Source organism: Apteryx mantelli, chromosome 10, assembly GCF_036417845.1.
Source record: "Apteryx mantelli isolate bAptMan1 chromosome 10, bAptMan1.hap1, whole genome shotgun sequence".
Classification (NCBI taxonomy): Eukaryota; Metazoa; Chordata; class Aves; order Apterygiformes; family Apterygidae; genus Apteryx; species Apteryx mantelli.
In genome coordinates this window covers 3,629,548-3,641,468 of record NC_089987.1, presented here as the reverse complement: position 1 = coordinate 3,641,468, position 11,921 = coordinate 3,629,548, and the positions used below count along the sequence as shown (strand labels likewise).

The following is an 11,921-nucleotide window of genomic DNA, read 5'->3' as shown; positions in this document are numbered from 1 at the left end:
TCTTTCCAGTTCCTTTCATGGCGCAAACAAGTTAGGATTTTGTTATTGCATGCCCCTCTTTTTGAGGGTTCAATGGGGAAGGATGCTGAACAACTCCTGAGGCTGGTCAGCTTGATTTTCAAGGCAGCTAAGAGGGTACAGATCGTGGCCACCCTAGGTGTTACCTAGTATATATGTGTTTCCTAGAATCATTCTGCCCCTCTGCTCACCCTCTTCTTATCCCTATTTTTGGGAGATGCTAGGAGAAAACCAAGTATCAAACGAATCCATTAGGTTTTAGAACTTGGTCGCTTTGGAGTGGATTTTCTTTTGTTGAATGATACTAGTCACAGCGTGGTGTGTGGCACAGAACAGTGAGGCAACACTGTAATCTGCTAACAATAAAAGCGAGGTGGCTAACTGCCACTCAGCCCTGAAAACTGTACAATCACTAGGGTTTTCCTTCAGACAGCTATGTCCACGCGTTTCCTGGAATAAGGACAAGGCCACACAGCTTCAATCCACCAAAAAAACAGCAGCGAGTAAACAAGCCATGTTGCTGTGTAGTCTTCCCTGAGTGACAAGAGTCAGAGATTTTTTGTTTCCATAGAGAGGGAGAAAAAACAATCTCGACACTGGGGTGGGAAGACAGTAGAGCCTGATCCTGTTTCACAAAGGCAGGTCTCCATCCAGTCCTCCAGAGCCTCCATTCACATCATTCCCTGATCCCCTCCCAGAAAGCAGTCTTTGAGGACAGAGGATTTAGCTCATTATCACTGGAGACTACTAAAATATCTGTGGAAAGGCATGGTTAAGTATTGGCTTGAAGTCCTGTCATTTTTTTATTTCATCATCTTCTAGTGCTCCAAAGGGAGAAATAAATGTTTTTAGGAAAATGTTTCCATTAAAAAAAATCTAGCATTGGTGCTGCCTTTTCCTCTACAACTGCAGCAAGGGCAGAGGAGAGGGAGGAAAAGCATGTGCTGTGAACGCTCTCATCCCGGTTCCTCAGAAGGAACAGCCCCATACAGCAGTTCTGGCTGTGGAGGAAACATCTGTGACTGTGGCCATATTAGTCAGGCAAACATACACGACAGCCTGCTTCACATAGGGGTATGAATGCTTTTATTTCCTCGTTGCCATCTATAAAATGTAATCTCTCTACAAGAAGAGCGCACCATTTCCCATGTTTTCATGTGCAATGTCCGCGATGTCTGCTATAAACATCATGAAATGTTTGCCGGCCCCTCCACTGACATAGGTATAGAAGTCACTCCTTTTCATCTTTCAAAGAACCGCAGAAATGTTTAGGGTCATGTATCCTGCCATTGTTCTGGGCTGGGCATCCCACTGAAGTCACTGGGAGAAATGATCTCAGGATATGGACCTGTCTAGTCAATCTTTACCGTGGCCCTGGTAACGACCACACTTTACAGACATGGAGATGACTACCGATAGACTAGATGCAGCTGGCAATTTCCAGCACTTTGCAAACCAGCTGGGGAAAAGGGGCCAGAAGGGCCCTTTGGACTTTTCTGTGTGACGAGCACCTGGTCTCCCAGCTGGGCATCTTGTTGCTCCTCAGTGGAGCGCGGCAGCGTCACTGTCATCCTGTGACCCTCTGCCTCCAAACGCCTGCCAGAGGCAGCCGGCCCGATCCGTGGCGGTGGAAGCCACTGTGCTGTACTGTGGCCGGGCAGCATATGAGCGAATGGACCCTCATGCTCCAGAAGAGCCTTGCAGTCAAGTGACCCAGCTGCAAATCTCTCCTCAGTCCAAGGACATAAATCACAGGTCTCTCACCCTGTGAGAGAAGACACAAGATGTGAAACTGGGCTGCTTTTCTGAAGAGATGCCTCCTCCAGAGTCCAAGCAAATCACGTAAGCGTGTGTCACAGCCCACCCATCCCAAGCAAGAACGCATGGGACTGAACCACGGTGACTTTTTTTTTTCATGTAGACATAAGGCAAACATAGAGGTATTAGATGGGAGGAAAGGAAAGGAAAGGGAAGGAAACATCATGAAATGCTGCCTCTACATTTCGAGGCATTAGTGTAGCCGTTGCTGTCACTCCCCAGTAATTCGGAGCGATTTGCTAGAATGAAGTTAATCTTTCAGACAAGATTAATGCTTGCTATTTTTCCAAACAGATATCATGTTTTCAAAATGTTTCCAGGCACTTGCACTGCTTAGACTCCAACCTGTGGTGTTTCCATTTCTCTGAAGGAAATGATTACTCGGGCAGTTGATCTGCAGGGTCTTTTCTTTACCGCCATACAGGAAAACGATTGCTGCAGCAATTCCTTCTCCAAGTGAACTCCTGGTACTGTAAGTCACTGCAAAGCTTTCCAGGCTCTGACATCTTGCTTTCCCAGGTGTGTTTGCTTATTTTTTCAGTAATTAGCCTGAAGTTGAGCTGAGCCACAGAACTGCAGTTTCTGTACCATTCTGGTTCTTTCAACTGGTTTAAATAAAGAAATGACTATGTTCAGGCTCATATATTTATGCCAGTGTAAGAACTACTGAAGTGAGATGGGACTGCCAGTGTCCCAGCATCTCATTCCACGATCAAGCAGAGATGATTGGGGTTTTTTTGCTGACCCCTATGCCTGTGACAGTGAATTTCAACCTATGGCCCTCAGGCTTCTTGGGGTCACTCAGAGAGTCTGTAAGAAGTGTCCAAGAAGAGGAGGTTCGTATTTACTATGCAGCAATCTACCTCAGTGAAATTTCCCAAAGGAGCTGCATTGCCCTTGGAAACATTTAGCTTATTTTAAGATTGGAGTTAATAAATTTATCAATATTTTGATAGGTCAGAACATCCTGTGATAATGGGGAATTGGTCTCAAGAACCTTTTATAAGCCTGTGTAAATAGATGTCCACCCCAGAAGATCAATAATGATAAACTTTATTCCTTCTGTTATCATTAATATTATGATTTTAGTTTCTGATGGAGCAGGATGAGTTACTGGCAGTAAAAAGTTAACTAAAAAACAACTGAGCTGCATGCCTTTCCTCACTTCTTGAGCCAATGTGATAATTATTTTTATGAATAACATCAGTTCATCATTTCAGAGCTCCTGTTAGCACTCTAGGCATCTCCCGCTCATCGGTCCTTTCTCTTTCAGCCAGCCAGCTCACCTGCGTCATGGATTATGTCCCTGGGGATGGCTCCCCGTGGCAAAGACTTCTTGTCACAGAAGTGTAAATACTGTTCACAGTCAAATGCAAGCCTGCAGGAGCACCCCAAACACTTTCTCTTCCTGCCAAAATTGCTGTCATGCAGCAGTTACTCTTATATATATACATGGAAAGTGAACAAGTGTTTGGGCATTGTCTCTCAAAAGCATTTCAGGGACAGAGAAATCAAAGTATCTTCTCAAAAGTGACAAGAACTGTGGCTCAGATCCCCCAAGATATGTAGGTACAAAGTATATATATCCCAAACTTCTTGCATTCCAGGGAGAAGTCAGGCATCTAATTATTTTGATGGATTTGAGCCTTTACCTGCTAAGAGTAGAGACCAAACTCAGAATTTAGGTTTTCCAAATAGCCATTTAAGATTACAGGTGTCTGTTTCCAGCAGGAAGGTCTCCAAGGCAACTAGTTTTCTGCTAGTCTGGGTAACCACCTCCATCCGAGGGCATCATGTGCTAAGTATCTGCTTCGTAACTAGACTTCGCGGTATCCCACGATAAGCACCCCCAGCTGCCCCACCTGGGCAGTATACTCACTGAGCGTAGAACGAGGCTGAGCCAGAAGCATCCTATAAGCTAGGCCCAGCTGATATTTTCAATCCTCAACATTTCAATGCTAAATTTGAAGATGAGCCAAAGGCGCGAGAAAAAGAAGAAAAAGAAAAAAGAAAAAAAACTTTTAAAACCTATCCCAACGCGACGAACACTATCTGCCGTCGAAAACGGCAGGAAGAGGCCCAGCTTTAAAAACACGATGAAATAATAATAATAATAATAATAATAATAGCAATAAACCGCCTTTGGGACGGGAGCGGCGGGAGCGGCGGCGCGGCCGCGGGCGGGCAGCAGGTGGCGCTGCCGCCACGGGAACGGCGCTGCCCGGCCCCGGCCCCGGCCGCGGTTCGGGGCTCGCCGGGGTCCCTCCGCACCCGGTGCCGGAGCGATCCCAGGCAAGGCTGGGCAGGAAAGGTGCAGGAGGAGCTGCGGGGTCTTCCCCCCCCCCACACACCCCGTCAGGCCCCCTGCACCTTACCGGTTTGCAGAGCTTTCCCGTGCTCCAACTGCACCAACTCCAGCTATTCCCGGTGAGGACGCCCCTGTGTGCCCCCATCAATCAAAACCCCGTGCGGACACAAGGACAAGGTGGAAAAAGCAGGAGAGAGAGCTGCAGCTGCACGGTGGCCCTGCGGGGCTGGGAGGAAACGCCGGCAGCCTGGGGACGAGCTAGCGCAAACTGCGGAGGGAAATGGTCGGGCTACCGACGCGCCTGGCCACCAAAGTGTTTTGCTGTGGCACTGTATCGCTCCGGCAGGCCAAAGGCTGCGTACAACACACTTGCGGTACAACACTCTGGTCCCCAGAGCATAGGTACATCCCAAACCAAATACAGGCGGATGCACTAGGCCCTGTTTCTCACTGTAAATTCCTATGGGTTTTCGATAAGGCTGCTGCTCCGCTAAAATTTCAGAGCAAAAGTCCTGTAGAAAACCCATAGGCCTCTACAGGGCGTCTGCAATGAGAGACTCCTTCCTACAGGCGAAGTGCCCAAAACAGATAACTGTGCTGCTAGATCACCTCTTGATCAGCAAGTGGGCGACCAGGAGTAGAGGGTAGATCACTGATACTGAATCTAGCTACATCAGCTGGCCGTGGGTTAGATTTTGGCAAGGGGGAGGCTGTTGCATGAGCAAATACAGTGTTTCTGATCAAACCTATTTCTCCTCGCCTCTTACAAGAGTCCAACTGATCACATAAACATACAAGCGGAGTTTGTGCAAAGGAACCAGCTATGACAGCAGCTTGCTTTTTGCCATCGCATGGGACAACGGATCCAAGGCAAAAGCAGATCTGTCTTGTGCAGAACAAGGGCTCGGGGCTGGGGGCAGGAGCCTGCAGGGTTTCATCCTTTCCTCCCTGAGGTAGGTGTCTGAGATGGAGAACTGTCTGTTTAGACTGCGCTCACTGGCTTGAGGAATATGTGGCGTCCACGGTATGTGGTGGTTCTGTTTTTCCAGGTTTGGCAGCACAGAGAGGGAGAAGGCAAAGGGAGGGAGAAAAATGAATCATGCAAACCTTTGTTGGGGAGCAGAAATCAAGCCTCTCTCAGGCTAGACCTGAGGCTTGCAAGGTGCCTGCCTTCATTTTCCAAGCCCCCTTGGAGCCCAAACTTTCAAACAATTGATTGTGCATGCAAACAAGCAGGTCCAAAATGAATCTAAGGGATGAAAACGAATCTTAGAAGTGATAGTGAGATTTCAAGGAAGGAAGAACCACTCGGCAGAGACTGAACTCCTAACCTCCGGACCTTTATCTCAGCCACACCTAGCACAGATATGCGCTTCAGGAGCAAAAGCTCAGGCCTTAGCTTGCACATGAAAAAGATGGTAACAACATGGCTCACCTCCAACAGGACTAGGCAAGAGCTGAGGCGATGGAGAGAAGGATCAATCCACAAAGCCATAGAAACAAGGACACCAGGAAATCCCCAATAAACACTGTAGGTTGCTTGTCTTTGGCCTACATAGATCTACTCTTAAAAAAAGAAAAAAAAAAACCTCTGAGGAAGTCTTTCTCCACCTCTGATAGAGCCTTCCCCACCTAGCCTAATTAGAAGAATAATTAGAAAGTTTTTCTTTTGCGGTTACCACATAACCTTGCATCTAGATAAGCTGATTACACACAACTGGGCTAGATAGGGTGCAGTACCCGAGTTTTCCTATTAGCTATATATAAAGACAGAAATACACAGACAAACAAGCAGATTAATTCGTATGCATCTATTTTTATGTATGTGCATGTATTTATAGTATGAGCATTGATGAAGGCATATTGGTCTAAGGAGGTTACTAAAGCCAAGATTTGCCCGGTATGGTAGCATCCTTTATTAGACCAAACAAAACCAAACTTTGCGGCAAACAACCTATTTTTCAGATGAGCCGTGCGTGTTCCCCCGCTGCCTGTTCCTCTTTCCCGGCTGCAGCGTGTGCGCGTTACATATTTATTCTTCTCGAACCCAGCGGCGCTGGATTTTACACAAGTCGTGCCAGCCCCCATTTACCTGTTGGCATTTTTTCCCGACCTTTTCCCGACGCAAAACCTGAGGAAGGTTTTGATGCCCCCCCGCTCGGCCCGGGCAGCGGCGGGGCCGCGCCGGGCAGCGGGGCTCGGCCGAGCCCCCCGGCAGCCGAGCTGCCTTTTCTCCCCTCTTCGGGGCTTTTTCCGCGGCGCTGGGTTTGAACCCGACGGTTTCCCTCCGGGGTAGGGTGCGGGACACGGGCTGGCTTTAAAAATATGTCTATATAGCCGGCCTGGGATGGAGGAGAAAGAGAGACAAGGAGCCGAGGGCTGTTTCTCTCCAGCGACACGCGCTGCCTCCGAGTAAAAGGCAGGCCGAGCTGTCAAAAATCGCCTTTCGGTTTCTCTTTGGGGGAAAAAAATAATAATCTCCTCCGATTTTCCTCCCTCCTCCGTCTTGTTATTATCACTTGAAATATTTCCGTGCGGCGAACGGGGATCGCCGGGATAAGGGACCTGTTGGAAGCCGCAGCCAAGAACAACAGAGGCCCCCGCGGGCCCGCACCGCGGTGGGAAATTGTTGCACCAAACGTACGAAGATTTGCAGCGCTGACAGCGGAGGAGAGACGGGGCCGGGGCCTCCCGGCTCCTCCGCGCCCGGGGCCCCGGCAGCCGCGGGGAAGCAGCGCACCGCGGAGCCCTCTCCGCGCCCCGGCCGGAGCCGGGCGGGCCACGCACTCCTCAGATATATAATTACGCGTAGTACACCGCATGCTCGTTTATTTGCTGCTCATACAATCGTGAAGCCCATGTACAAATAACATACATGTTTTATTTTGGTTCAATTTTTTTTTTCCTTAGGGACAAACGTACACAAAAGGGCTGGGCCAAAAAAAAAAACATAATTACAATTTTATACAGTGCAGAAAGAAATTAAAATAGGTGTCATCAAACTGTACAAAGAGGGCCAAAAAAAAAAAAAAAAGAAGGGGAACGGAGGGGAATAATCCTTCATTATATATATATTTCTATAAAAACATATGGAGGATTGTCTTTACACAGAGACCATGATCGATTTAAAATTTACAAAGGTTAACTAAAAAAAAAAATCTATATGGCAAATATTGCCAACAGAGATCCACCGCTTTAATACTGATCAACTGAGACTACTTGTGTCTCGATTATTAGCAACAACAAAAAAAATGAAGAATAAATAACAGAATGAGCATGGCTGTCTCTTTTCAAAGTGCCTTATTCTCTCTGCATAGGGTCTGATCCTGCAGTCTTTATGCAGGCAAAAAAAAATATTAATAGCTAAAAAAAATCCCTCTGAGAGATTTTTGCTGGCTGTGTGTTTGCCGGCAAAAAAAAAAGAAAAAAAAAAGAAAATTAGGAATTTCTCGGAAGTAGGGGCTCGAACTGAGACAGGACTGAAGCGTTTGGGGGCGGGAGGGCCCCAGCGCGACCCCGCTCCTGGCCGCGGTGCAGCGCGCTCCCGGCGCGGAGGGGCAGCGCGCGCAGCCCCGCGGCCGCGGAACGGGGCCGCCGCCCGGGGAGCCCCGCGCAGCGCGGGGCAGCGCTTTCCCTGCGCGCTGGGGCTCGGTCCCAGCGCGCAGGCCGAGCCGGCAGCCCCGGCAAGGCTGGATCTCGTTGCAGCTCTGCCCCTACCAAACGGCGCCGTGGCATCGCTTAATGCTTTGACTTACACAGATCCATTAAGAACTTTTTTTAAAAAAAATATCAAAACCTCATTTGTTAAACTCTTAACCCAAAATTGCAGTCGGGGATCTCGGGGAGGAGGCGGCAGAGGTCTGGGGGGGGGGGCTGCTTTTTGTTTTTCCTCTCCCCATTCGCCAACCCATCCCAACCCGAAGGAAGAAGCAGAAGAAGGCAGAGACCGTCTTTGATTAAAGACACGTGTTGGAAGCCGGGCTCCGGCCGCAGCCCGGCCGATGCTCAGCGGAGGGGCCGCCGCAGCCCCGGGGCCCGCACGCGTCTGTCCCCGGCCGCGCACAGTGGTCCCAGGCGTCCGGCCGCCGCCCGGCGCTGCGCCGCGCGGACAAAGCGAGTCTGCAGGGACCCCCTTCCGCGGAGCGGGTCCTGGGGGCGGCCCCGGGGGGGGCTCGGTGCCCGGGTCAGGCCTTGGGGGCCCCAGGAGGTGGCTTTTCCGCCCCGTATCACATAACGCACGGCTTGATGTCCTGGTATGTCACTTGTTGGTGGTAATAGGAGCCGCTGCCCGCTGAATGCATGGAGGAGGAGGCCATGGCGTTGAAAGAGAAGACGAATTCCTTTCTGTCGCACATGCTTGGAGACTGGGAATGATACCGCGGGATGCCTGCGGGACGGGGGGAAAAAATTGTCAGCCATCATAATTATATTTAGCAAAGGAGGTTGAGCAGGGGGACAAGGCCGTGGTCGGAGAGGGAGCCCCTCCGCCGCCCGCAAACCCCCGGATCTCAGCGCGGAATTGTGTTTTTTTTTTTTTTTCTTTTTTCTCCACGAACGCAAATCTTCGGGCCCGCCCGTGGCTCCGCGGGTGCGGACAGGTGCCGCGGAGGAAATCCCCACGGCGCCGAGGGCTCGCTGCGCGCAGGCGGGACGGCGCGGCGCTTTCCTGCCCGGCCCAAGGACACTGCGAGCAGACAGGTTTTTCCATTTTGCGCCCTCGGCGCCCCAACGCGAGGGTGCAGGGCGCTTCCCCGCGCCTCCGCGGGGCGCGGAGCGGCGGCGGAGCGGGGCGCCGCTTCGGCCGGCCTCAACCCACCCCGGCGGGCCGGGGGCAGACGCCGGGCGGAGAGCGCCGAGGCAGAAAGGCCCCCGAAAGCAAAACCGTTTCTGCCGTTTCGGCAGCGATCTCGGGTCACAGCAGCCCCCCGAGGAAGCGGGGGTGACTCGGGACCCCCAGCGCAGGGCCGGCCGCGGTCCCCGGCTCGGGAAAGGCCGCGGTTCTCCCGCAGCCCGCGGCGGGGCTCGGCAGCGCTACTTCGCAGTGAATTTGGGGTGTTGCCCGGGAGCATTTCAGCTACCACCGCGGGCGGCTCCTTTCCGCCGTGCCCCTTTACCTTCCTTCCCTGCGTGTTATTTCTATTTACACCCGGGCCGGGCTCTGCATCGCTGCCTCGTCCGCCAGCGCGGCCGGGCGCCCCGAGGTTAGGCAGAAACCCGCGGCCCGAGCCGCCCCACCTGGCCGCGGCCGCGGAGGAAACGCGGAGCAGGCGGAGAGGCCCCCGCGGAGCCGCCGAGTCCCCCCCCCGGGGCTGCAACACGGACACCAGCTCCGCAGCAAGCCCGGCCCGGCCTGCTGCCACCCGGCCGCGGCCTCAGACCCGTCCAGGCCCTGCGAGCGCCGCGTCCCTCCCTAGGCCTCTGTCCCGGCCGGCCGGGAGCGGACAAAGCGCCCCGAGCCCGGCTCGCTCGCCCGCACCGCCTAACCCGGCCCGTGGGCAACGCCGCGGCTGCGGGGCCTGGCCCGGGCCTGGCCCGGGGGCTGCGGGGCCGCAGCAGGGAGCTGCTTGCAGCGCCCTGGGGGCGAGCGAGGCCACCCCGGCCGTGAAACCGGCCCCTTTTCTCCCTGCCAGTGTCGCCGGGACCCGCGGGACCCCTCCCGGTGCCGGGCAGCCCGGCGGGGCTGAAGGGCAGGAGCCGGGCTGGGCGCCCCGTCAGCCCCGCGGGCGTCGGCAGCCCCTTTGCGCCCCCCTTTCCGCCCCCCCCCCCAGCTCTGCCGTCTCCTAACGATTTTCTCCCAGCTCCGCGGGCTGCCCGGCCCGTCTCGGCCTTGCCTTCCCGCAGCCCCGGGCCGGGGGGGGGGTCCCGGCCGGCCGCGCTCGCCTCTCCCGGCCCCGCTGCACCGCTCTGGGCTGCGCAGGGTGCGGGGGCCCCCACCCCGCGGAGCCCCACGCGGAGCCAGCCCCGACGGCGTGGACCGGCACGGCCTCGGGGGGGGGAGGGGGGCCGGGGGCCTCCCGCCGCGGCCGCGCTCGCCTCCCCCGCGAGGTGCGGTAAAGCGTTTCCGAAGCCGGCGCGGCGCGGCGCAGCGAGCCCCGCAGCCCACGCGTGCCCGCCCCGCCGGCCCCCGCCTTACCTTGCAGCTCGGCGGCGTTGTGGCTGTTCTGGTGCAGGTAGGACTGGTCTAGGGAGTGCGTGGAGAGGCTGGACGACAGCGGGTTGGCCGCGGGGTTGCAGGGCGACAGGGGCTGCTGCTTGATGTAGGACGCGCCGGTGTTCAAGGCGGCCGAGGCGGAGGGTGCCCACGCCGAGGCCGAGCTGGAGTAAACCGAGTGCGGCTCCATGACGCCGCCGCCGGCGAGCAGCGGCGAGGCGGGCACGGAGCTCTCGTGGTGCGGGTAGTCGCCCGCCGAGGAGCCGGTGCAGCTGCCCATGTAGGAGTGCCCGCCGTTGGCGGGCAGGTGGGGCACGGAGTGTCCCGCAAGGCCCATGCCGTCCACGTTGCTGGACAAGTGCCCGTTCATCATGCCCAAGCCCCCCTCGAGGGAGAGGCTGTTGGGGGGGCAGGAGAGGCCGCCGGCCGAGCCCTGGAAGCTGTAGCTCTCGGGGAGGTGGTTGAAGCTGAGCCCGTTCATCATGCTGTACATGGGCTTCAGCGCCTGGCATTTCCTCCTGAAGCCGCGGGGCCGGCGGCGGAACGAGCCCTCCTCGAACATGAACTCGCTGGCCGGGTCGATGGTCCAGTAGTGGCCCTTGCCCGGGCGGCCCAGCCCCTTGGGCAGCTTGATGAAGCACTCGTTGAGCGAGAGGTTGTGGCGCACGGAGTTTTTCCAGCCCTGGTAGGAGCCGCGGAAGAAGGGGAAGCGGCTCTGCAAGAACTGGTAGATCTCGCTGAGCGTGAGCCGCTTGGAGGGCGAGCTCTGGATGGCCATGACGATGAGGGCGATGTAGGAGTAAGGCGGCTTCTCCGGCCGCCGGATCCCCGCGTTGGTTTTCTTCGCCTTGGGGCCGCCGCCGCCGCCCGGGGCGCCGCCGCTGCCCGGGGCGCTGCCGGCCGCCCCGGCGGGCGCCGCGGAGGCGGCGTCCATGGCCGAGCTCTGCGGCTGCTTCTCGGCCACGGAGGACATGGGGCCGTAGCTGCTCTGCGCCGGAGGAGGAGGGGGCTGAGAGGACAGAGCCTGCTGCGCTTCTGCAGTCATCTAGGGCCAGGTCCGCGGCGGCCAGCCCCGGCCCTCCTTCGCCACCCTCCCCCACGCACCCCCCCAAAAGGCCACGCTGCTGGGGGCTCCCCGCGACTCCCCCCCCCTCCTCCTCCTCCTCTTCCTCCTCCCAGCCCCTGGCAGGGGTTGTTTCCACCGGGAGGCTTCACCCCTCTGCGGATAAACAAATGGAAGCGACCCCCCCCTTCCCTCCTCCTCCCACTTTATCCCTAAATCCAAGCCCTGCTGCAAAAGGCGAGCGAGAGGCGGAGGGTTGGGGGGGGCTGCGCGGGGGGAGCGCGCTGGGCTCGGCTGCTGCGGGAGAGAAGCCGGCGGCCGCCCGCCGCTCGCCGCCGCCGCCGCTCGCCGCCGCGGGCCGGGCTCGCCGCCGCCGCCGTGGTCCGTGTCCCGTCGCGCCCCCCCTCTAGCTGGGCTGGCGCTGCCGGTGCTGCGGGGAGCTGCTTCCCATCGCGGTGGCGGTCGGTTCTGCCCCCAGCCCCGCCGCTCGCCTTTTACTTTATCTCCCGCAGCGGCGTCTGCCGGTCCTTGACAGACGTAAGAGCCGAGAGGAGTTCCCCGCC

General features: G+C 56.2%; 1 protein-coding gene across 1 annotated transcript; it reads right to left on the bottom strand.

Annotated features, from left to right (window-relative positions):
• Positions 1-6,956: 6,956 nt before the first annotated feature.
• On the bottom strand, positions 6,957-11,375 carry FOXF1 (forkhead box F1). Its single transcript, XM_067302874.1, has 2 exons — positions 10,278-11,375; positions 6,957-8,531 (listed from the first exon to the last, which is right to left on the bottom strand). Exons 1-2 carry the CDS (start codon positions 11,338-11,340, stop codon positions 8,371-8,373), a joined length of 1,224 nt encoding a protein of 407 aa, XP_067158975.1. The 5' UTR covers positions 11,341-11,375; the 3' UTR covers positions 6,957-8,370.
• Positions 11,376-11,921: the final 546 nt, after the last annotated feature.

Excerpts from the sequence above, each read along its gene's own strand:
- FOXF1 (XM_067302874.1), bottom strand. The coding sequence starts at position 11,340 with ATGACTGCAGAAGCGCAGCAGGCTCTGTCCTCTCAGCCCCCTCCTCCT. Across the intron at positions 8,532-10,277 it reads CAACGCCGCCGAGCTGCAAG|GCATCCCGCGGTATCATTCC; the intron begins GTAAGGCGGGGG and ends CCCGTCCCGCAG.